This window comes from Pseudopodoces humilis, chromosome 9 (assembly GCF_049639895.1).
Source record: "Pseudopodoces humilis isolate 2021_Gansu_Grassland_sample_001 chromosome 9, ASM4963989v1, whole genome shotgun sequence".
NCBI classification, from domain to species: Eukaryota; Metazoa; Chordata; class Aves; order Passeriformes; family Paridae; genus Pseudopodoces; species Pseudopodoces humilis.
Window position 1 is genome coordinate 6,226,455 of NC_142208.1, and position 25,878 is coordinate 6,252,332.

Consider the following 25,878-nt stretch of genomic DNA (forward strand, 5'->3'; position numbering starts at 1 on the left):
ACCCGCCGCTGGTCTGCGGTTACAGGCTGCTGAGAAAGTGAGCGGGGTCTGGCGGGGCGGCCCCGGGACCTCCTCTGCTTTTCCGAACCTTTTGAAAATTTTCCGGAACGAGCCCTAATAGGACAAGAGGGGCGGGGCCGGATCCTCGCCTTTTTAGGACAAGGGCCCCGCCACCGGAATACCCCCCTGGGCGGCGCGGCGGGCGGTGGCGGGGGCCGAGTGGGGCCGGGGCTGGTCGGGGCCGCCCCCGCGGGGCGCGGAGGGTGGGCGGAGAGGGGGGGTCGGGGCGGGCGCGGGCCGGCGGTCCCCGCACGCGGGCGCCCACGTGACCGCCGGGCCCCGTTCCTCAGTCCTTATATGGGCAGTGACGTCCCGGGCATTCAGGGGGCCCCCATAAATAGTTACCGCCAGACTTGTCCTCCAGCGCGAGCTGCGGCGGGAGCGCGGCGCTCCCGGGGCACCGCACCGCCGCGACGGGGCGGCCGCCCGCCCGCACATGCCGCACCAGCTCCCCGCGGTCCCCCCGCGCTGGTAGTGGGAGGCAGGGGGAAGCACCCCCTCCCCTCCCCGCCCTGAGTGCTCACCACCGGCCAGGAGCACCGCTCCCCCGGCCGCCCCGCTGCCCCCATGATGACCGCCAAGGCGGTAGACAAGATCCCGGTGACCCTCGGTGGGTTCGTGCACCAGCTCCCCGAGGGCATTTACCCTGCGGATGACTTCTCAGCCCCGCTGCCAACTTCGGTCGCGATCTTCCCCAATGCCGACCTGGCAGGGCCGTTCGACCAGATGAGCGGTGTGGCAGGAGGTAAGCGGAGCCCTCGCAGGTGCGGGCCGGGCCGCCCGATGGGAGCGGAGGGAAGACCGGGGCGGCGGGCGGGAGTCTGACTGGGATGGGGCGCAGGGACTCTCTCCGGGGTTCTCCCGCCGCCCGGCCGGGGTCCCCGCCTACCCTTCGCGGCAGCCCTACCTCCGCACCCAGCTCGGGGGGAGAAGTTGCAGTCGGCGCGGAGCCCCCTTGCATCCGGAGCGCAACATGTGCGCGCCGCAGCCCAGCGCTGGGGCGGGCGGTGGCTGGGACTGGTGCCGGTCGTCCGGCGTGTGTCGGCGCGGAAGGCTGACCTGCTCCTTGCCCCCCTAGACGGCATGATCAACGTGGACATGGGCGACAAGCGGGCCCTGGACCTGCCCTACGGTGGCGGCTTCGCGCCCAATGCCCCGACTTCCCGCAATCAGACCTTCACCTACATGGGCAAATTCTCCATCGATCCGCAGTACCCTGGCGCTGGCTGCTACCCCGAGGGCATCATCAATATCGTGAGCGCGGGGATCCTGCAGGGGGTCAGCACGCCCTCCTCCGCCGCCTCCTCCGCCGCCTCCTCCGCCGCCGCCTCCTCGGCCACCGCCGCCTCCGCCACGTCCCCCAACCCGCTGGCCGGGGCCCTCGGCTGCACCATGGCACAGGGCCAACCAGCCGACCTGGAGCATCTCTACTCGTCTCCGCCGCCGCCCTACTCGGGCTGCGGAGACCTGTACCCGCAAGACTCCTCTTCGGCTTTCCTGCCCGCCGCCGGCGGCGGGGCACTGCCTTTTCCCCCTCCACCCTCCTACCCATCACCGAAGGCGACGGCGGCCGACGGCGGGCTCTTCACCATGATCCCCGACTACGGCGGCTTCTTCCCGCCGCCTCAGTGCCAGCGGGAGCTCCACGCCGGCCCCGACCGCAAGCCTTTCCCCTGCCCCCTCGACTCGCTCCGCGTCCCGCCGCCCCTTACGCCGCTTTCCACCATCCGCAACTTCACGATGGGGGCGCCCCCGGCGGGCGCCGCCCCCGGCAGCGCTCCAGGCAGCGGCGGGGGCGAGGGTGCGGGCGCCCGGCTGCCCGCTGGCGCCTACAGCCCGCACCACCTGCCTCTGCGGCCCATTCTGCGGCCCCGCAAGTACCCCAATAGGCCCAGCAAGACGCCGGTCCACGAGCGGCCCTACCCGTGCCCGGCCGAGGGCTGCGACCGCCGCTTCTCCCGCTCCGACGAGCTCACCCGACACATCCGCATCCACACGGGCCACAAGCCCTTCCAGTGCCGTATCTGCATGCGGAACTTCAGCCGCAGCGACCACCTCACCACCCACATCCGCACGCACACCGGCGAGAAACCCTTCGCCTGCGACTTCTGCGGCAGGAAGTTCGCCCGCTCCGACGAGAGGAAGCGGCACACCAAGATTCACCTGCGCCAGAAGGAACGGAAAGGAGCCGCCGCCACCGGCGGGTGCTCGCAACCCGGCGGCGGGAGCGGGCCCGCCGCCCTGGCCCCCTGCGCGGCGAGGACGCGGACGCCCTGACGGCGCGGGACGCGCAGGACCCAGCGCGGAGCCGGCACCGAAAGCGGCAGGCGCGGAGCGGAGCGGGGCCCGGCGGGGCGCGACGAGCACCTGGCGGCGCCGCGGGGCTTTCCCGGGTCGGGGCGGGCCGGAGCGGGCCAGAGCGGCGGGTGTACATAGGGGCTGCGGCGGGAGGATGGATGCATGCAGTGCCGTCGTGGTGAGGTGTCCTTGGTGCCTTGTGTGGTGTAGAGCCCGGTCCCCTGTCTGCATGTGGGGGGTGCCTTACCGATCCGCTCCGATGACAGCGGCAATACCGAGACCGGAAAGTTTTTCCCTCCCTGGTTTTAGTATGGCTGTACATTTCTGCCTATTAATATTGGGATTTTTTTTTTTCTTAGAGACTATATTTTTGTACGCACTGGTTCGGGGTTTTGGTTTTGTTTTTCTTTTTGGTGACTTAAAAGTGTTCCGTTTGTAGTAGGACTTGGGACAGGATGAAAATACTCGGGCTGGGACCGGCGGCTGTGGTCGGCCGGGACCCAGTGCGCTGCAGATAACACGAATAACACACAACCACTAACAGGGGCTGGAAGGAGGGAGGTGGGGGGTAATCTTTCTGGTCACACTGTAAATAAAATTTTCGACAATAGGATAGATATAAACAAAGTTTATAAAGGACGACAAATAAATCTCTTAATTATGCTAAATTTAAATGTTTATTTCTGTAGGTTCCCCAGCCTCACCCAGGGAGGGAGTGTCCCCCGCTCGTCCCCGACCCGCCTCGGGTCCCGGCAGCGGAGGGCTGCGGGGCAGCCCGGCCGGGTCCGATGGGCACACTGTCCCGCAAAGCCTCGGCGTGGAAAACCTGCGGCCTCGGCCCCAGAGTACAAACACTCGCTTTTGGGCGCGGGTATTTCCCTCGGAGACGAGAGGATTATATTAGCCAGGGAGCAGGGCGGGTTTTTTTTGACTCATTCTGTTTTGTTCCGCGGTTACGATCCGCCCCAGGCAACCTCCGCGAGTGGGCACCGGAACAGTGAATACCGCCGACCCGACGGCCACTCGGGGGAAGCGGCTCGCGGTGGCGCGGGGCTGCGCGGGCGGCGGGGCGCCCGCGGGCTCCACAGCGGCCCGGGGCGGCGGCGCTCACCCCCGCGGCATAAGCCGAACTGTTTTGCTGAACCCACATGGGCACAATATCGTGCTTTTTTTTTTTGGTTTTTTTTTTTTTTTTGGTTTTTTTTTGGTAACTTATTTTATTGTTTTTTAAGATGTTATGCCGGCCTCGGCCCACCCTTGGATCCTGCCATCGGTACAGGGCTGTAAGGACCCCGCGCGCTTGCATTTCTGCCACAAAGATCCCCAGTGCGGTCCGCACTGCAGAAGTGACCTGTGCAGGATGGACCACATCGCTAATGCCACAGCCTAGCACAGCAGGGTGCAGGGGTTAAGCCCTTGCTTGGTTTTTCCCAGCCTCTGCTTGCCCAGGTGTTAGGTCCCATAGCGCAAAGCCCCAGCAGCAGCCTTTTCTGATAGAAACCCTGCTCCCCATCTTCTGGAACTTGTGCTGGCTTTTGGGGCAGCTGCTCTTCAGTGGGAGCTGAAGTGACATGTTTGGTTCAGAATCAGGATGGCTTCTAAAATTGGGCATGGACCAGCCTGTGCAGGAGAAGCTGCACTTACTGCCCCGCCATCCACCTTAACAGCACAAGTAAGCCTTCAGATCCTGGGCTGCAGTTTTGCTATGTGATCCCATGTGGTCCTGGCCCCCAAGAAACCACAACCTGCTGCTGGAGGGATGTCATACAGAAGCTGCAGCCTCCTCACCTGCTGGGCTTCTGCAGGTACTGCCACAGCCTTGGTTAACCACAGCTTGGTCACACACGAGAGCATCTTAAGCAAAACTGGTGTCTCAGCTACCCAGACACACCATCTAAGGCTCCCCCTGCACTCCCCAAACTATTGTCTCCAGTCATGCTACAAAATTAAACCCACATCAAAAGCAAAAATGATATAAACAACACAGAAATCATAAAAGAGCTGAACTAAGGAAACTGCTGGTGACTAGTGTACAGCTACAAGAGCACCTCACATGGCATAATATCAATGATCCTACACTCTCCTTACAGCGAGAGCCAGCTTCAAAAGCAGCAATAGTATATGTGCCTGGATTTGCCTGCAAGATTGATCTGGGCTGAGAATCTTGTTCTACGCATCACCTCCCAAGGAAAAGCCAGTCACACTGTTCAGACTGTCAGGCAAAAGAAACTAGAGCTCTGACCATACATGGCTCAAGGCTAGCATACTTGTGACGGAAAGTAATGACAGGTCGGTGGTGAGATATCCTGTATTTATTCTACAATTCAGCAATAACAGTTATTTTGCTGTTGTGAAAACACAATAACCAGACTGCAGAGAGAAGGAATGGCATTACAGACTTAAATCTTCTGCTAACAGATATCTAGAACATAGGAAGTAAGTTTCAATTAGTGAGTAAGCAAGAAGTTACACAGAGGTTTTTAAAAAAATGAATCTCAGGTTTTCTTTGCTATGTTTCCAGCTTTAAGTATTTTGATATTAACACCTTAATTAAAAAAAAAAACAAACAAAAAAACAACCAAGAAAAAAACCTGGTTTTGCCATGGTTAACAGCACTCCACAGCATGACCATGCTGTCCTCTTCAGAAAGATGCATTAAATACTGTCCCACTAAACATCCTGACTAGGTTTTACACATGGGGCAAAAAAATTAAAAACTCAGCAGAAAGACCTAAGGGGAAGATAGAGTAAATGGGATAAAAAATGCTCACAGTTTGTTTTTCCAGTACAGCTGTTTGCATGCACCACTATGCTGTCTTCTTTGTGGACTTCTGAAAAAGAGCAACCGTCTTCATTAGGCTTGGAAAGAGGTAGAAACAGGCTGTAACACAGGGAGGCATTGCCTTATAATTAATGACTACATTCAATCAAGAATTGTTAAACATTAACTAACGCTAAGCTGAAGGGGAATTCCAAGAAAAACAGGTAAGCCAGCTGCAGAAAGATCAGACACCTTTAAATGCTCTAAGAATATATGGAAACCACCTGAAATAATTTCTACCAATTTTTCCTTGCAAAAGAATTTATCCATGCATGCATAATGCTGACTGTATATTGCATTCATTCTTATGCAGGCCAGGAAAAAAAAAAAAAAAAAGCAGCAATGCCGTATCAGAATCATTTAAAAATTCACACATACACTGTACAGGAAAAACAAGTCTGCTTTTATAAATACACAGAAAAGTAAAGCCAGTTGTGAAATGATTTTTGGAGCAGGTTGGTACCTCACTTAGGAGGTTGCTAAGTTGTGGTTTTTTACTCGACTTCTCACATCATGACTAAGATGTCCAAGGCTGCCCTGGCCTGGGTTTGTGGTACAAAATGTGCATTAGGATGAACAGGCACCAGACCAGTCCCTGCAGCACAGATGGGGCATTTCACTTGTAGAGAAACTTTAGCCTGTATTAGAAAGATTGTATCCCCTCCTGTGGACAAACTGCATCTCCAGACTGTTTCCATCATAGCAAGGCAAAATTCACGGTGTCTCTTCTACTCTACATTTATTTAAAAGCCTTATGAAAAAGTAGTATTTATAAATACTATAAAGAGGGAAACTGCAAGGCTTCAAAAGCCTAAAGCGTTCACATATAAAAACACAGACCACACTTTAAAGACATCAGGTCAAATCTTATCAGTATCTAAGGTATGCACTGCTGTATACTGAGGGTTTGCAAATACGCCGTGTTTCTAGAATAGCTTCCACAAGAGTAGATAGTTGTTTTTTCTCTTATGATGCCCAGTTTCTGCCACCTTCTGCCACTGCTGCATTAGAGGTTCCAAGCAAGGTTAATTAGCAGCTGTCTCCTTCTTGCTGAAGGAAGTATGCATAGATGCACTCAGCAATTCTCAGTTGCAATAGTAAGATCTTGTATATGACACATTAAAAAACTGTTGAAAAGTAACTGAACTTGACAGCATCCATTTGGAGCAGTAATTTCCTTAACTCCAGCCCTGGGGACTGATCACTGGCATTTACTGGAGGAGCATGTCCTGGCTCAGGAGTTGTTCTGGATTTGTTTTTTACTAGCAGGGTACAACTTTTCTTGAGAATCACTCTGGAGACAGTTCTCAAAGGCTGTAGCCAGACCAACCCCTCTTCCCAGACTCAGGTACAGTTCCCTGGTCCTGTGGTGTCAGCTGGCTTTGGAAGTGGGAGATCCACTGGGAAAAGCCGGGGCACCCTGTGACAAATCTTACTGCATTTACTTTCCCGTTGGAGCCTGATGCACCCTGATGCGTGGCCCTAACTATTTACACAGGATGCTGGAATATTTCCCCGACCCTTCAGCTGAGCAGCTTAGTCGTGCTGCTCACGCATTTCGGCGCCAAGCGCATAAAGATGTTCTGGCGCTTTATTTCCCCGACTCACGAAGCCCGAGATCAGAGGAAGGCTCTGATCCACGGCGCACTCGCGCACTCGGCGCACACACTGCGTCCCCGCGGTGCTGCTGTCCGGTGGGCTCCAGGGGGCGGCCGGGCTGGGGGCGGCGAGCAGCGGGTTCCCCTCTCGGCGGGGCGAGCGCACATCGTCCCTAGCGGCCGCCGCCCGGCACGGGCCGCCGGCGGCGACTCAGAGGCAGACGCGAGGCCCAGGGTAGGGCTCGCCTCCGCACCAGAAGTCGGCGGCCTGCGAGGTCTCAATCAGCCACACCTCCCGCGGCAGCGCGGGCGGCTCCACGTCCGCTGGCAGCCCCTCCAGCAGCCGGTAGTAGTGGCAGTCCCGGCCGTGCTGGGGGTCGTATGGCGGCGCCAGGATGTCAAGGAAGGCGGCAGGCCCGTCCACGGCGTCGATTTGGTGAAGGTTGTCGTTGTGCGGCGAGAGCAGGCAGGGCGGCGAGGCGGGCGTGTAGTGCTGGCGGGAGCGGAAAAGGGCGCGCAGGCACGGCCCGCTGCCAGCAGCCGGGGGCGGCGGAACGGCGGCGGCCCCGGCGGGCAGCGTGTCCATGCAGGCGATGCGCAGCGTGCCGTACAGCACCTTCAGCATGCCGTTCATGCCCGGGTGGTCGTGCAGCGGGATGCAGGCACCGCTCCGCAGCAGAAACACGCCCATGCTGAAGCTCTCCGTCTCGCAGATGTGCATGTAGCTGACGGGAGGCACCACGCCGGCCCACGGCGGACCCCCGCCCGCCGCCGCCGCCGCGGCCGACGGGCCCCGCGGCGCCAAGTGCAAGTCCTCGGCGCGCACCTCGTCCAGCAGCTGCTGCAGGCGGTGCAGGTTCTCCCCGAAGGCAGGGCCCGCCGGGCTGCGGAAGGTGATGCGTGCCTGCCGCGCCACCCGCTGGATCAGGGAGGCCATGTTGTCCCGGGGCATGGCGGCAACGGCCCGGCCCGGCCCGGCCGCGGCGGGCGGGACCCAACGCCGCTTCCGCCACCGCCCCCCGGCCCGCCGCGCAGCTGCGCCGCCGCCGGGCACCACGGGGCTCGTAGTCCGGGCTAGGGCCCGGCCGGGGGAGCGCGGAGGAAGGAGAAGATAAGGCAGCAGAGGTGAGGGGGCGCGAGCGGCTGCGATGCCGGCCAGTTCCCAGAGCTTGTGGCCATTGCCATTGAGCGGTGAGGGGAGACGGGCGTAAGGGTAGACGGGTCTGCGGGAGCGCCCGCTGCTCCGGGGCTGAGGGGTCCCGCTCCCCGAGGCTCTGGCATGGCTGTCCTGGGGGGCTGCGCTGAGGCCAGGGAAGCCACGCCAGTAAGTTGGCCATGACACGTGTTCCTCCCGCACCCCTGTGCGGGGCTGAGGAAGCACAGGAGCAACTTGTTGCCTGGCTTGTAGTCAAGCCATGAAAAACTGAGCAAGGTAGTGCAGGTGCAGTGTCATGGGCATATAACAACTGGACAATTTCTATTTTAATACTAATTGCTTGATATAACCACACCATTTGGGCAAACTTACCAGATTCGAGTTTTGTGGCACTGCCTCTCATTTCAGTGTTGGGTCGAGGTTGTGCTGTACGGCATGTATCTTCTTCATGCATCTTCTTTTGGTCACTTTTGAGTGTGATTGTGGCTGAATTCGTTACCTTTAACTACAGGTGAACACCAAAGAGCACACAGAGTTCCAGATGTCGATCCTCAGAGAATCCATGTATGACTGAAACGATGGATAATCTGTTGGCTCAGCTCCAGCTTGGTGGAACCTGCTGGTTGTTTCAGGCTAATGTACAAAAAGGGTACTGCATTTATTCTGCCAGGTTTTTATTCAATTTGTATATTTATGGCAATGATCCTATTACCTTCTTTCTAATTGGTGTGGCTGTGTGTAGCAGATCATGCTTAAAAATCCACTCTTTTGAAGTAAGGAATTAGCCTATTTGTGCTGTGATTTTTTAAACAGATCACAGCTGAATGATAATACTTAATCAAATGTGACTCCAGGGGCTGCAGCCTCCCAGGTTAAAAAACTTCCTTTTGAAACGAGGTAGATGAATGTATTTTCTCGATTAAAGGCAAACTCCAGTTATAAGATATGCATTAAGCTTAAGTAAGATATGCATGGCTTTACAGTATTCTTACACATTATCATAGAATGGTTTTTGTTGGAAGGGACCTTAAAGGTCATCTGATTCCTGGAACATAGCACCATGGGCAGGGATGCCACCTGCTAGATTTGGTTGCTCAGGACTCCATTAAACCTGGCTTTGAAAGCTGTCAGGGGTGGGGTATCCACAGGATCTCTGGGCAACTGTTGAAGTATCTGACCACCCTTACATGAACTATAAATACTCTACGTGAATCAGAAGTACAAGTGTCATGACATGTGATGGTCCAGAATGAAATACTGATGCTGTAGACAAAGATGTGTCTTGATCTCTTTTTCCAGAACTATTTCCTGCCCTCTATAAATAAATTCAGTGCACAGAATGCAAATTCAGGTTATGGCATAGTTGCATCTCCCTCTACAGAGAAGGATATTCATTTGACTTGCTGTTTTCAAGTTCCACCTGAAGCCACAAAATATTGCAATCTTCAGCTGTTTGTTAAGTGCTAAGTGATTTCTAAGTCTGCCCTGTGCCAGTGTTGGGAGCACAGGGTGAAGATTGTGTGTATTTCTATACCTGGCAGGAACAAGGCTGTATGGCAGGATGCTTAGGATGAGGGGGAATTATCCTGAGTGGGGAGGGAGAGTCTTTAAAGGTCTGTGAGCCTTCCTGTATGGGAATGAACTGCTGAGGACACTCATCACTGTTGCATTGGGTGGCAACTGGCATTTTATCAGAAGACGAAGGTTTGGAAGGCTCCATGATCAGTGTGCTCTTCTATTCAGCCCCCTTCACAGGGGCAGTCAATTTGATTGTTAAGATGTGCACTGGAATTTTTGGCATTACTGTTATCAGTGGTAATGATAAATTCTTTATTGGCTACCTATTTGTGTCCTGCCTCAACAATTGCACTTTGCTTGCAAGTGAGTGCTTGAATACTTGCTTTTGGGCAAACTGGTTCTTTTTCTATGCAGCACAAAAATCAGCTCCTTTATGGAAACAAATGCTTGGTATCTGTAGCAGATTGTGTGCTTGGAGTAACTTGCAGTTGAAGGAAAGATCAGCATGGAAAAGCAGGATCCTGAATCTGAACTCAGCTTGCTCTTGCCTTGCTGAGTGGTATTAGGTGAGTTACTTGACCCTTTAACTACTTATCACTCTGTAAACCATGAATCATAGGTTCTAAATATGATATTCATTAAGATTTTAAGAATGTCTTTATGTGTACAATCTTGATGCCATGTTAAACTGGTGATAAGGTTTATATTTTGTGTAGTTGATCATCTTATGATTACCAATGTTTTTAACTGCTGTATTGTTTGCCATTTCTAACAGATGCAGACAAAAATATATTACTGATTTAGTTAAATCCTGTATCACACCCACATATTTTCAGTGCAGTAATGTTCCGACAACTGGACATAAAATAAATAAACCGACAAACCAACCTCAACAGAAAAGCAAACTGTCCAGTCAACTGGCAGTTAAATTGACATGTTTTTTCTTCTGAGAGGCCATATTCTTAGCTAGCCTCTATTATCTTGAGCATATGTGAGAAAAAAAAATCATGGTGTAGTTGCTCGGCTAGGCTTTGGGGCTGTGTTTTGTTGGTCATGCAATGACCAAAGTTCAGCTTGGAGGTTTAATGATACAACCAGTGAGTGAGAGGTGAGATTATGGTGTTGGTCTCCTCCTGTGTTTGTTTTGTTTCTCCACACACCAAAAGAGAATGTCACAGAATTGTGTGCTGAGAAGTGTCACAGCTGTTTTCTCCTGCCCAACCCCATTACTTTCAGTCTCCTCCCCTTTCTACCTGGACTCCAAACTGTGAAGAAGTGCTTGCTTCTTTGTTGCTGTTATATATTACAACTCCCTCCAAGTTTGTGAAAAACACTGGTTATTTTTTGCTTTCTTCTAGGGGTTGCTGCCCATATCCTCCTGATTTCATTTGAGAAGTTAGAATTCCCTGTAACCATCAGATAAAACCATCTGTAGTGGATGAAAATGACAGCTGCTTGTGTAGAAAGTCTGTGGTTACCTATTGCTAAATACTGTATCATAACACCAAAATATTTTACAATACACAGAGTTTGGACAGGCAGTACAGAACCCATCCTCCATCATAATGTTGCCAACAGCTGCAGATGTGCATTTACATAGGACAAAACCCAAGAATCTCTGTCAAAGAGCATCTATTTTTGCATTGTTCCTGCCACTGGTTCTTCAAAGGTGTGGGGGTTTTTTGTGTTTTGTTTGTTTGTTTTTGTTTTAATAGCTTGGTTTGTTTGTTTGTTTTTGTTTTAATAGCTGCCACCAAGGAAGGAGCTAGATAGGAAGGCTAGCCAAACGTGACTCCGATGATAACAGGACTAAAAAGAGAGAAGACAAACAACATCTGTAATATTTGCTGGCTCTCCACTCATTAGTAAAACTTCTGTAAAAGAAAGTTGGTTATCAATTAGTCATCAGAGAATTTATATATCATTAGAAACACAGGGGAGTGCTAGATACAACTACACTGAAATAAAAAGGGGAATTAGGTTCATATATATATACCAAACATCAAGCAGATCTATGTAACATTATGACTCCCACTCACCTTTACCACTTTACTGAAATGCATCCTGCATTCCATTAACTGCTGGAGAGAGTCCAGAGGAGGCAACCATGATGATTAGAGAGATGGAGCAACTCTCCTGCAAGGTAGGGCTGAGAGAATTGTGTTTGTTCAGCCTGGACAATGGATGGCTTGGGGGTCATCTAATTATGGCTTTCCAGTACCTGAAGAGAGGCTACAAGAGGGATGGAGATGGACTTTTTACTGAGGCATATAGTGACAGGACAAGGGGGAATGGATTTAGATGGAAAGAGTAAATTTAGAGTAGATATTGTGAAAAAGATGTTTACTGTGGGTGTGTTGAGGCCCTGCACAGGTTGCCCTGAGTGGTTGCCCCATCCCTGGAGGTGTTCAAGGCCAGGCTGAACTGGGCTCTGAGCATCCTGGTGTAGTGGAAGATGTCTCTGCCCATGGCAGGGCAATTGGAACTAGGTGTAGATGATCTTTAAGGTCACTACCTATCCAGGCCGTTCTATGAACTATGTAATTCACCCCTTGCTGCACTCACTATGTGTTGTAGCTCCTCAGTTAAATGCACTACTTCTATATAAAGCAAATCATTAATGAGTTTTATTGACAGTTTGCTACAGAACAGCCTAGAGCAGGAGTTGCAGTGATTCAGAGTAGGAAAGACTGTGCAGAATATAACTCCCTGTGCATGAATTTGCAGGCATAATGAGCCTTATTCTGATCATCTGAGTTCACCTCCATTGACTTCATGCTTTCCACTGGTGCAAATCAGATCTGTGCTGATGTCTCTGGTGCTGCCCAGGTTAGACTGTGGTGATGGCTGCTATGAGTTAGCCATGGCTGTATGCCTTCTGAACTCGCTCACTCTATAGGGCCAGTCCTGGGTGTGAGGAGCAGAGAAGCTGCTCCCTTGCAGGGAAAGCCCTGTGTCTTTGTGCATGCCTGGTCTCTCATTATCACCAACCTCAGTGCTGTATTTACTTTTACCTGCTGTGTGATAGGTGCAGTAAAAGAGCACTTTTGCCCTAGGATAGAGTGTGATTCCACTCTCAGAGCCTGAAAGTTGGCAGTATGTAGCAGCGGGTTGCTCACTAACTGGGGTACCAGAGGCTGTGAGCTGAGGGTCTGCCACTACTTGTGCTATGCTAAGTAGTGGTCACACACCAACTCTGGAACAACCTTGTTAGCAAGGTCTAAAGTAATCCTGTTCCAGTGACTGCTGTGCCATTGACTCACACTAGCTCACTCATAGCCTTCCCTCACTGACAAAAATGCTTCAGCACAGAGTATCTTGACACTAAGCTTTTCTTTCTCAAAATCACGAGTGAGGACTGGGTATGGTTGTCACGCAGGTAAGGCCATAGTAATTTGGTTGCCTTTGGTTATGCATGTAACACATTATTTTAAGAATTATTTTTCAGCAAGAGAGAGAACTACTTAATTTCTTAATGATTTGGGATCAAGTTTATCCCAGTGGGGATCTATATAGGTGTAATCAACAATGATAAATTTAAGAAGGAAAGAACAGCCAAAGAATATTTTAAAATTTTAATTTTTTTTTTTGTGGAAAGACTTAATTTTCAGCAGCAAAAGAGGTTAATGTTAAAACTTAGTGGGATGGAAATTTCTTTTAGTGTTTTCAGATGTTTGTAAGGTTTAGGTTAATTGTTCAATCCAATAAAATCCTTCTCTGTCCTATGGGTAAAAGGTCTGTGTTAGGCTCCATGCCTCTGTGAGGAGGAAGGAAATTTTATTAAAGTGTTGAAACAAGCAAGGTGGACTGAGGAAAGCAGAAGAAAAAGCCCAAAACCCACAGAACAGTTACAGCTACCCATGCATAGCACTGATATCCCTTTGAGAGAGCAACCAGCGTCTGACTACTTCCAAATCAAAGGACAACAATTAGAAATCATTGGCAATTATTAGAGAAAAATGTCAAGGCAAAAGAGAAGGAAGAGGTGCTTGTATGGGTGAAATGCTAGTGAATGAGGTCTGGGGGATGTTCCAGAGAAGCAGCATGAAGGGGTGAGTTGGAGTGGTGCAGGGAATGAGGCAAGGAGGGAAGAGGGAAGTTTGATTCCATGACATACAGCTGCAGGTGAATAGCTGTTAAAGGGGACATACAAAAGCCTTTGGAAGATCAGTGCAGTGTGTAGGCTGAGTTTTGAAGTGTGGATTGAAATGTTGATATAAAAATTTTGATTTCTTTAAAAATTAAGACAGTAGTGGTGTGTTTAAGGACAAAGTGATAAGTCACAAGTTTGGAAATGACAAATCTTTGCCAGAGCCATAAACCTGACCTTCGCTGGTTTTGGTTTAATGCTCAGAGTATTTACATGATCACATGACCTTTTTAGGGTAGAATAATATGCCTGTCCGTAACATGCCACTTCTGCAAATGTATAACTTAGGATGACTGAGGAAAAAAACACAAGGTTATCAAGGTATAATGGCAAGTTAGTTCAGATACTAGATATCTTGGTTTTACTTTTGCATTTCACAGCATGGTAACAGAAGTGTGGTAGATTTTTCTTGGAAAATTAGAATGAATTCCAGCAGAAACTGATGCAGAAACTCCACTTTTTCTTAAAAACTAGCTTCCACTCTTTCCCATAGCAGGATCAGGGCCTAACAAGCCACACATCCTTCTTACTGTTGGTTTGGTTTTTTTTTTTTATCTCTAGGAAAACAAAATTCTCCATGTCTCTGTGTTAAAATGATTGGAAATTAAACTTAGAAGGATCTGGCATGTGATTACTTTTTTTAGATAGGATTTTCTTCATAGCTGAATTGGACTGAGTTTTTTTCCCCTCACAAACCAGATGGTAAGTGATTCAGTAGTTTTAGCAGTAGAAAAATGATTAGTTTTCTTTCCTTTAGTAGTTGGTGTGAATGTACTTTTCTTTATCTATTTACATATTACATAAACACACTTTACCAGCATTTCTGTACATAGGTTACAGTCCTGATCCTCTAGAGAGCCTTGCACACAGGAGTTGACATGGTTCATATAGAACTATTTGCATGGGCAGTGTCGTAACTGTATTTGTATCTTTATGTATGTACTTAAATATACAACACTGTATGAGGATGCCAGCACAATTTTAAGTCCACAAAACAATTGAGTAACTTTGCACACTTTACTTTCTTTTCACCTAACAAAATCTCTGGTCTCTTCTGCTGTGTTTCTGTAGTAGGATGTAGGTCCTTGGGGCTTTTGTGTTATGCTAAAAGCTTTGTCCTTATTATGCAGTGTAAGTTGCTGCTCCTGGTGTGCAAGGGGAGTGAGGTCCTCATTCATGTAACCTTTTGGACTTGTACTGGTGCTACTCCCTTTGGAAGGGATTGCAGTAACAGTGGCAAATATTTTGAAGAGATCCTCCCTTAGCCCCTCGAAGTAATCCACGCTAGCTCTGTCGATGGAGGTGTTCAGGGAGATCCTTCATGACCAAGAAAAAGACCAAAAATGCTGCTTCTCCCCCCGGAGTAACGGAGGATGTTTATTCTGGCTGGTTTCCAGGGGAAAAAGAGGCCGGGTTTCTCCTTCCCGGGCTTTTTCAAACCTCGGGAGAGGGGCGGGGGGACATATAACACCAACCAATGGGATAATGTTTCAGGGACAGGGAGGGGGAAAAACACGTCACAGCTGCAGGGAGGGTTTACACAGAAACCAGGTAACTCCCAGAAATACGCACCACCACAATATTTGGGAGAATATTAAAAAAAATCACATAAGTACTTGATTTATCAAGATTTTATGCATCTAAATTTGTTGGTGTATAATGTTAAATAGAATGTATGTGTAACCCATATATGATGTGTCAGCATATGGGTATTTGAGGCAGAAGGCTCTGAAGCTGTTACTAGACTTACATTCTAGGCAAATAGTGTATTACAGTATCCAGTCACTCATGCCCTATACAAGAAAGTGCAAGTAAGGTTGTCCAAGCCACCTGACTGATGTCCTTTCCAAGTAGTTAAGAGCTGTTTTGTAAATTTGCTGTGCTTTTACCCTAGCTTTACCTGGGAATTAAGATGTTGAATGCATAGTCTCATACTGCTTCTTTATTGAGACAATAATACTCCATTTCAAAGCCAGTGACCACGTTCTCTGTTTACAAATCTGGCTGTACACAGTTGGAATAATTATCTGATTCTCTTCTTGATTCCTGTCTCATGTAGGTATGCTGTGGTTGAGTCACTGGGGAATTGTGCACAGAGGAGCTGGCTGGCCCCTTGTCTTGTTTTCCAGGTTTACCAGAGAGTTAAAACCCACTTCTTAGCATTTCTCACTTGAAAAATGTGACAATCATCTGCTTCCATGTATTCTAATAGGGAAAAAAAAGACATATGAATTAGCATCAGAGATACTGTGCTGTGACATGTCAAGTTTTTCCCTTCAATTAAATTATTCAGTGGAATGGTGTCAGAAGGAGGTCCTTGAAACTAGCACTGTTTGTTTGGCTTGGATCAGTAGTCAAGCTGGGGTGATTCAGTGTGTGTTGTATTTGTGAAATAAGTTACTTTCTTTAAGTCCATTTATGCAAAGGGGAGTTTGTGTCTCAGGCTGTGTGGTCACACAAAGTGTCAGAAAACTGTGTCTGTAGGGCACGTAATCCTGCAGGATGATGCTGGATGGGGTGGTGTGTGGCTCCAGTCTGAGGTCAGGCTGCCTGATGGGAGCTTATTCAGCCACAGCTCTGTGTGTGTTGCATACCAAGGATTGTACCTTCTCTGAACCTCATCGTGGTCACAAATGGTCTCATTTCTTATAACTGGGAATTGCTTTATTACATTACCAGAAGGAAACAAGCACAAAGCAATGGTTACGCATTTCCAAACGCTGTGTCTGTAGAAGACCAGAGCAGTAACTCCTAGTGCAGCTGTTGTGGGCAGGTAGAGCAGTGGGATTAAGATTTCTGTTCTCTCAGGCTGGCTGTGCATGCTCTTGTGCTCATAATTTGCTGACTGGCAACAGTGTGCTTGTTTCTCAGTGCACTTGTCCTGGTACCCACCGGCACCCAGCTGCCCATCCCTCTCTGGCCAGGTGTTACACCTGGGAGTGTTACCATGCCTGGGAGTGACAGTGGGTGTGACATGAATAGCAAAGGGGATCCAGGAGAAGTTAAACCAGGTTGATCTGTCCGTCAGGAAGAATGAGAAAAATTTGCCCTCAGTTTGGAGGGCACTGAAGAAACAGTGTTGGAGACCAGTTATCTGTTGACTTCTTCTTTAGGTTCCAGGGAGTAAATCATGTGGAGAAAACTTGGCTTAAAGCTTTGGCAACCAAGTAATTGATGTAAGCCCTGGGTTATATAGGACATAAACATGCTTTTGTAAGTACTGGAAGTACTGAAGAGAGTTTCTTCTGGTTTCAGTTAATAACAGGGAATGTTGTGTACAGTTTGTTTGCTTGATTGGTTCATTTTATTGTATGTAAATACACTGTAGAAACAAGTTTGCCTTTTGTTCAGTGGTACTCAGCTAGTGTGCTTCTAGTAAATCCAGTGAATTAAGGGGAATAAATAACGTGCCCTGGTCTGTCAATGAAACAAAGTCCATTTAAAATTAAGGCCATGAGGGATATGATGAGGCTGCAGAGGAGTTAGAAGAACAGTGAGTAGAACTGATGGCCTGTGCCACAGAACAGAAACCTTCAGGCCACATGTGCCACAGGCATGCAACTCATTGGTGATGTGAGCTGCCTCAGTGAGAAAGGAGTGGTGTTCTCCCATGTGTGATATGAAACTCTAGCTCCACTGGTCTTAATGAAAATGATGTGGTTTTGCACTTAAGGCAAATGAGAGCAGAATCTGACCAACTGTTAATAGCTTTTTGTATTTGATGCTGAAATAAAGTGGCTATGTGTGCAAATAATTGTGCAAGTGTGACTTCTGAATGACTCCTAAAAGGAGAATTCAGTGTTTAATTGTTGGAAATACAAACTGTTTGGCACAAATCTCCTGGTTTGGCTGAGCTATACTTGACCTGCGACAGAGAGAACAAAGGTGATTTTAAGTCCTGGAGTCCAAGGGACCAGTGTGTAATGCAACTCGAGTCCAAGTCAATGTGTTGACTGCTTTGTAATTACAGATGCTTATTTTGTGTACAAAACCAGTTGATTCATTATCTTTTATTTCCGTGATCTCATCTCAATCTTTATGTGTGAATCTGAGCTATTTGAGTTCAAGGGAATGGCATATAACTAGAATTAAAAGAAAAGGGGCTTGATAACAAAAAGTTGGTTGTTCTGATATAAAGATGTTCTGATGTAACCAAAAGAATGAAATTGGTTAAATCTATCTGCAGAGTCTGAAAACTTTATGAGAAGTCTAAGAAGTTCAAAATAACCTTTATTCTACTCCATGACCTGCATTTCTTGCAGTATTTTGACCCATGTCTTGGATGGTTTAGCTCTTAGAATGTAAGAGACAATTGAAGCATCCATGATGCTATAGCTTAACACTGTCACTCTTCAGGCTGTGCTTCAGGAGCCAGCTGAACTCCAGGAACTCTGTTCTTCATGCAGAAGTAATGTGGTAAAGATGGCTTAAGCTATCTTTATTTTGTTAAATTCTTAAACTGTGGTAATCTCACCATAAGTTGTCAGCTGTCCTTATGCCTAGAAATGTGGCTATCCCATTTTAAACTCTGGAAAACAGAGAATGTTTTCTTCCTGGAGCCAAGATATATAAATGCTTTCAGCTTTCAAAGAGCCTCCAGTATTTGATAAAGTAAGTTTTACTTATGCAAGCTAAATATTGCCACTTTTAAGTACAAGTGTTGATGGTGTGGAGAGATGTGAAAATTTGTTGGGATACAAGTGTGAGCTCAGAGTTGATGGGGTATGTTAGAAAATACAGAAGTTACACTGGCTGAGAATCAGGTCCTCACACTCAGCTGACCTCACTGGAAGATGTACAAATGAAATGAAAGTACTGTATGGCTTTTAAGCTTCTGTTTCTGTGGTACATGAGGTTTTATAATACACAGAAGAAAGGAAATGTTCACTTTTCCAGGTAATCATTACAGAATGGGTGTCTGTTCTATTCCAGTCTGCTGGACTGTCTGGAGAATGTCAGTGAGTGAAGTGCTGTGCATGCACAACAAGGAGGATTTTTCGATGGAATTTGTAATGCAGGACTCATTAACTGATGATAGTGGATAATTTTGAAAGAGATGAGTACAGCACTTGCTGCTCACTTAGATCATAGAAATAGCTTGAGGGAGTATATTCACCAAACAGAGATGTTCTCTAAAATGCTTGCTAACAGGTTACTTATGCTTTTGTATGCCAAAAGCAGTAGCTTTTTCTCCAAACCAAACAGAAAATTAGATGAGCTTTTTTAATTGTATGAGGAGTAAGTGTGAAAATTGTTCAGGTTACATGGATGGTAAGGGTCACCAGTGGAAAGTCAGGCCCGGTGCTTTGTGTCTAAGGAAGTGGCATTTACATTTTGTTTTTCAAGACCCCTGAGGTCTTGTCTGCAACTGCATCAAGAACATAGTCATTCATTTTCTACCACACAGAAATATTACTCAGTCAAGTTTCCTGTTGGTGTGTGTCTCCTCCCTTTGGCTGTTTGTTATTTTAGATGCAACTCTGTGGGACGGGAACTGTCCGTCAGTGCACCAGAGCCTGTGGGCACTGCTGGAATAAATACAGCAGCTTTCCTTCTACTCTGCTGTTTTGTGTAACTGAGGGTTGAGCTGGAGGGCTGGTGGTTTGCTTTTCTGGGTGAACCCAGGGAGGCAGATGGGTTGCATGAAGAGTCCTGCATCACTCTGGCTCGCTCTGAGTGTGTCTGGACGCATCAGAAATCCCAGAACTTCTCAGATCTCAGCCCTATCTGTGTGTCCTACAGCAACAGTCTCCAGGGAACTGAGGTTACTAGATTGGAGGATATGAGTTGCATAAAAAAGTCCCAGTCCCCGGGAGTTTAGGAGTGATAGCAGAATAAATACTTACAACTTGCTTTCATGTTACACGGCATGGGACTTGCTCTTCCTTGCAGATGACTTCTCCAATGCTGTTTGGATGTGCCTGCTGCTCTGTGATTGCTCCTAAAGCCTTGATTTGATAGCAGCCTCTGGCATGCTGTGGGCCAGCAGATCTGCATAGCAACAGACCTGCCAGTCTTCCTGCAGAGAGTTAAAGGAATTTTGGAGAAAATTAGTGAGCCAAAAATTTGCCATTCTCTTCTGTGGTAATTCCCTGGGATCAAAGTGTCCCTCATCTCTGGTACAGGTGGGCAGCAGACTGGGGAGGAAGGCAACACAAGTTTTATTGTCTTTCTTAGTGCTTGGGGCTGCTGATGTTAGGTGCTTTAAGTGTAGGGTTTTGAGAGAAGAGATGTAGGTGAGGGAGAGGCATCACTGTTAAGTGAACTGGAGGGATAGTACTTTGACCTCTTGGAACATAGAACAGGCTGAGGAAAAGGAATAAGATGAAGAGAAAGAAAATCCTCTTAATCTGGGTAATGTCAGCTTGTCATTTTCAGTTCAGTAGTTATGTAGCTGCAAGCCTCCTGCTGTCTGCTGTGCAAGGAGCATATAATTAATTAAAAGGCATGGAAGAGTGCAGCATACTTAGGGCTTTGAGGTGCTGACAAGCTAATAGCACCAGCATAACTGCAGAGAGCATGTCCAACATGAGTTTTGGTTCTAAAACTAAAAATCCTGTTATCCAGTGTGTCATCCTTGAAGATGACATGTGGCTGACATGCTGAAACCTAAAACCTCCTTGCTCTCTGCCTCCCTAGCAGCCTCATACTCGTATCCAGATTCTCCTTAGTGTGAGCCACAAAGCACGAATCTGTGTAACACAGGGGTTGGGAGAGCTTTCAGGTTCCTTAGGCCACCTGACTGTGCAGCAGTCCTGTGCCTTTTGACCTAAGAAGCACTGGAGTTCCTGGGTAATGATGTTGGGCATGACAAAGGGTAAGAGCGGGTGTGCTGCTAACACGTATACATCCCTAACAAGACTGAGTGCCTATTCTGAGATGCAGAGATGTGGGTCAGAGGGCATGCGACTCTGAATTAGGTAAGAGAATATCAGAACACACTCACTATATGGCTGCTAAACAAGGACCAGGAAAGGATTTCACTGGTTTTGGCTTGAAGAATTAAGCAAGAAGTGATGGATCAGATAGAAAAGAATCTGGTTTGACTGTGGTATAATTTGTACAATATAGTCTCAGCTTGCAATTTATCCCAGTCCAGACTGTATATGTTCAATAGTGTTTACAAGCATCTGATCGTCACTGCCCAGAGCACTGACAATTTTACTCCTCTTATTTGTCATACACACTTGCAGATTCAATACTTTTATTTTAGAGAATACAGCATTTCACTGTACTGTGAAACAATGCATCTCTTCTGCCCTTCTTATGGATATGTGATGCAATGATATCACATCTTCCTAGTGAGGGACTGGTGAATCCTTTTGTTTGTGTTCAAAGAATCTCTTCGTTGCTAATAGTTTCTGCACTGGTCTTAATAGAATTTTCAAAAGCAAAATCATAATGTCAGGGACTTTTTTAAAAAACCTTTTTGTTAAAAAGACAATACTGCTGTTATTTGTTGCATACCATACTGAACCCGAGCTCTCAGCATGCTGCTGAAATGCTCTCCCGAATATATTTGTGTAATTCAAGGTATTGACACCTATCCAGTCAATCCCTCTCCAGTAGTGGGAAGCTTGGTCACAGCAGAGTGGGAGACAGAGGACACATACTTGCCTCATAGGCTCAGGTGGGTGGTCTGATAATTTAAACTGCAAAGCTCTCCTGTGGGTCTCGTAACCTCTTGCATGGGAGCAGACACACCCTGAGCTGCCATGGCTGGGTGTGCAAAGGCTCTTCTACTAGTTGGGAGCCTCTGACATTTTATTGTCTGCCTAGGAGGTGTGACTGGTAGTTCATCTCCATCAGCTTAGCACCTTAAATGGTGTAAAGAAGGTGAAAATCAGGAGTAAGTAGGTCCCTCAGAATTGCCTTATCCTGGGGAGAAGATATGGCAGGCTGTGTGGTTGTAGTGAAGCAATGTGCAAGGCCTTTGCATCTTATGCACCAGCAAGGGCCTTTTCCTGGGGGAAAGGAGTTGCATGTGGTGTGAATATGATCCTGTGAAGGTAAGGGCACTTATACTTAATTAGTTTTTTTTATTACTAGGTTTATTCTTGGCCAAGCCTGAAGCTTCTTGAGTTGTCTTTAAGACAGCGCTAATCTTCTAGCAACTGCAGAGTCAGGGAATTGTACGAGAAGCACAGAAGTGCCTTTGCACATTTCCTTGTTTGATGGGCCAAGCATCCTTCTGTCACGCAGGTACTGCCTGCTTCTCCAAGCAAGCACACAGTGTGCTCCAGCAAGCCCACTGCTGCCCTTGGAGGGGTGTTTCCATGTTATTTGTATTGCCTGTTGCGCCTTTCCTTTTCTCTCTGATACATCGCACATTACCAGCTGGTATTTGTAACATGTTCCATAGAATTCTAAAATGAAACTTCTTTGGAGGAGGTCAACATGCTGTGCGGGGCACATCCTGTGTGTGGGCTGCATCTGACAGATTCCTGTTGCTGTTATCCAACAGGCTTATCAGAAACAACAGCACCTGCCCATGGACTGCCCTAACACAGCAATACCAGCCAAACCAGGAGGTGTTAATAGTATTGTTTGCCCCTGTGTGCTCATATTTGTAGTCTCTCTGCAGTAGGAGAGATGCAGTGTAAATATCTGGATGGATAGTTACATGTTTTTGAATAGTGATACCAGGCACCATTCAGTTCTGAGCAATCAATGTACAATTGATGCAATAGAAAACAGCACAGAAGGTTGCTTAAGAGTTTTTCAGTTATCGGTGACTTTCCTATCCACAGACAAGTAAAGAGGTAACCTGTCTAAAAGTTTTGTCATTCTGGAAATAGTGCTGAAGATCAGATCTTCCTGATCCATTGCTGGGAAGATCTGTTCTTACACTTATGACTACGTGCTAGAGATTTTTCTGTTACATTTCTTTTTTGTGATGGATGAAATCACTTTTTTGTATAATTATGTAAAGTTGTTTGACTCCTTCTGCCTGTGTTGCAGCCATTAGTGCATTTGACATCTGTTATTAGCACTCTATAGCAGTGCCCAGTAGGGGTTCTCAAAACAGCCATTGCTTCACCTTTTCTATAAGCTTGTCTTCATTCCAAGACACTTAATTTTCCATGTGGTCTACTTAGACTCCCATTACAAATTATCTGATCTCTTAACTCACAGCCTAATTTTTCTTACTATGTTTAGTGGAACTACTGACCACTGAGTTTAGCAGATCCAGGTTTGGTGTTATACCTGTGAGAATTTCTGGGTTGCATGATTTCTGCTTATTTTGTAAGTTTTGCAAGGCTTTTTGGTTCCCTGTTGTCTTGATTTCAAATGCATGACCTTGAAATTGGTGGATTTGAACATGACTTTTCTTTTCATTTGCAGTCCCTAGAGGATTGTACTTGCAGAATTACCTTGTAACTGTGCTGAATTAAGAGCCCAGCTGAAATTCCCAGACCAAAGGATATGATAGTTTATAGTAACCTTGGTGCCTTTCTTATGCTTTTTCTAAACAATGCCTTTTTGCCTTGTATATGATCAGTGATTTTGAAAAAAGTAGTTCCTTAGTTACCTATTACAATTTAAGAAAACAGTGTGTCCTCTTCCCACTTATGTGCACACTTTTTCTTTCCTTTGGTGCTGTAAATTGATTATCTCTTTACATTGCTATGGGGAAACATTTAATAGGCACCATTTTATAGACAGAGTAAGGGAAAATCTAACAACTTGGTACTCTGCCTGTAGGATCTCCGTCTGAGTATGGCAAAATTGGCAAATGTGAAGTGTAGGCCAACAGCTAAGGAGAAGAAGGGAACAGAGTTACAGTCACTAAATAAAGACAGGATGAGGCAAGAGGAAGGATAAGGGGTGCTTGGCAAGAGAGCCTCAATGATATGGGTCAGCTTTACTCCCATTGAATTTGAGTGTTGTCCCAAATTTATTGAGACAGGACATCCAAAGGCTTCCCAGGGGGAGAGATCTTGGCCCAGAGAGCAGTATGGGATAAGACTCAGAGCACAGAGAAGAAAAGGAGACCCACAAGGATAAAAGGAGTGAGAAAAGCAGAGTGAGCGAGTAGGGAGGAAGAAAAGCAGAGGGATGTTGGGAACAGCCTGACATAGGACTTTGTAAAGGGAAACTGGGATCTTGAGCACAAGAACTCGAATTTGACCTGAAAGTTGAGAGGATGACAGCATTTCTGCTCTATGTTAAGTCTGCATTCAGAATTTCAAGCTTTGTGTTGCCCCTGGAGTCATCAGTCTTGCTCAGTCCCATTACAGCAGGGCTGGACAAGTCAGGTCTTGGTCACAGTGAGTTTCCATCCTTGGGCAACTGCACCAGTCATGCCTTTTAGTAAAGGTTACTGGTGGAACTAACAGTGGCTTTTAGGAAAGCAACACTAATACCATAGTCATGTTTTCCCCAGCCAAGCACAGGGGCTATGTGGAGAGCTGTGTTTGATGGCACCTGGGGCAGCAGAAGGGCACACAGATTATTCTGCTACTTGCATGTCTGCTTGAGAAGGTAGAAATGTCCCTGTGCCATACTGGTAATACAACAAAACTGCTGTGAAAGCTCTGATTAGAGGATGAGGTGTGATGCTATAAATAAGATAACTTACTGACTGAAGAAAAACTAATAATGAGGTAACAAATAACTTATCTTTCACCTTTCTAGATACTTTAAGAGCTAAAGATTCAGAATTAATCTAGAAGAAGCTGGAGAATTAATTTGAAGCTGTTTAACGTTTCCTGATTGATTTATGGCACTCTTCTGGAAGAAGAGACTGTTACTTGAAACTAGCTTAATCTTCACTTTATTATTATTATTGGTCAAATTAATTGCTGTCTTTGTCAGAGATCATAAACCCTCAACAAATCTGATATTTACTTAGCCTTTTTATTTTTTGAAAAGTGAAGATGTGTAAAAAATAAGGAATTTTGGTGGCAGTTAGAATGAAAAATCTTAGTAATATACATGAATCTGTAGAACATAATCTGAAATCTTATGCCTTTTGAAATTTGCACTTGTTCCACTTTTGTTTTGTCTCTTTTTTCAGTCATAATTTAAAAAATGTCAGAGTAGCCACAACAGAGCATTTATCCTGTTCCCACCTGTGCTCTGTGATGTGAAAAAAATTAATAGAGACAATTTTATTTAATTTATTTATTAAATAATTATTATTTATTTTATTTATTTAATAGTCACACAGAGATCTCAACTTCCTCTTGAATGTATCTGGATGATTTTATTATGCAGTCCATTGTACCTGTGATCTGTCTGAAGTAGCTGGTGATGAGCATTGCCAAGATATTGGACTGGGCTGCTGATAATTTTGTGTATTTCAGAAAACTTGAAAAACTAGATTAATGAAACAACACTTATAAACCACAGCCTTGCCACAAAGATATTAGGGTGGCCGTGGCTGTATAAAGTATCTTAACTAGCCATCTTTCACCCTTTCACAGATCTTTTCTTTTTGAAGGTAACTGTGGGTAGTCTTCCTTTGTCCAATTTCTGTAAATTCAGTACATCGTTGTGGGGGCTGAAGAACCAGCCAACCAAGAGATTTTGGCTCTCACCTGGAGAGCTTCTCCCTAGGCAAGGCACTTTCTCTCAGAGAGAGAAAAGTGTCACTCCCAGAGATCCTTGAGTTAGACATGTTAATTTATTGCACCCCATTGGTGTTTCTCCCTATCAGTCCACCCTGATACATGTATCCAAGTTTCCCCCACCCCTCTCTTTCCCTATATAAACCCCAGGTTTTCCCTAGTTCGGGGAGCTGCTGTCACTGGTTCCCTTCCTTGAGGGCCCTGTTATAATAAAGGCTATTTCTCAGTGGAATGCCATACAGCGCTCTAGTCTCTCTCTCCGTGTCTCCTGCAAGCTGCCGCTGAGCTGAGACCACTAGCTGGGCAAGGGATGTGCCTGTGCCCCTGAGCCGTCCTTTTCAGGACAGCTTCTTCAGGGTAGTCGTGGCACCCCCTGCCATTGACCCAGTCACGGCAAGTGGCGCCCAACATGGGGCATCCAAAGAGCCCCTGAAGAAGTGTCTGTCTGCAGTTCTCACTGTGGTGTGTGCCGCTGTTGGGACTGCCACTCCCTGAGGAGAACCCCTTGCGTTTTAGCAAGGGGCAATCCGAAGGGTATCGACTGGGACCATCTGGGGCAAAGGAAGAGAGCCCTTGAGGACTGGCCGTCTGTTTTCCATTGGAAAACCTGCCCATCGGTTTTCCATTGGCCCAGCAGGCATCGGCCTGAAGAAAATTGTAAGTTTCATATTTCTGGGGCCTTTTTGTTTTTTGTTCCTCTTTTA

The 25,878-nt window shown here is 47.1% G+C and overlaps 2 protein-coding genes and 1 long non-coding RNA gene across 5 annotated transcripts in view; 2 read left to right on the top strand and 1 right to left on the bottom strand.

Annotated features, from left to right (window-relative positions):
* Window positions 1–481: 481 nt before the first annotated feature.
* On the top strand, window positions 482–2,387 carry EGR2 (early growth response 2). Its single transcript, XM_005532992.3, has 2 exons — window positions 482–805; window positions 1,139–2,387. Exons 1-2 carry the CDS (start codon window positions 628–630, stop codon window positions 2,335–2,337), a joined length of 1,377 nt encoding a protein of 458 aa, XP_005533049.2. The 5' UTR covers window positions 482–627; the 3' UTR covers window positions 2,338–2,387.
* A 2,265-nt stretch (window positions 2,388–4,652) lies between these two features.
* On the bottom strand, window positions 4,653–7,736 carry ADO (2-aminoethanethiol dioxygenase). Its single transcript, XM_014261522.2, has one exon. It carries the CDS (start codon window positions 7,727–7,729, stop codon window positions 6,989–6,991), a length of 741 nt encoding a protein of 246 aa, XP_014116997.1. The 5' UTR covers window positions 7,730–7,736; the 3' UTR covers window positions 4,653–6,988.
* Window positions 7,737–7,812: 76 nt separating this feature from the next.
* Window positions 7,813–25,878, top strand: part of LOC148183752 (uncharacterized) — a 74,259-nt gene continuing 56,193 nt past the window's right edge. For all 3 annotated transcript variants that reach the window (XR_015773226.1, XR_015773224.1, XR_015773225.1), the window contains exons 1-3: window positions 7,813–7,902; window positions 8,445–8,582; window positions 9,866–10,017. This is a non-coding gene — a long non-coding RNA (uncharacterized LOC148183752). The remainder of the gene's footprint in view (window positions 7,903–8,444; window positions 8,583–9,865; window positions 10,018–25,878) is intronic.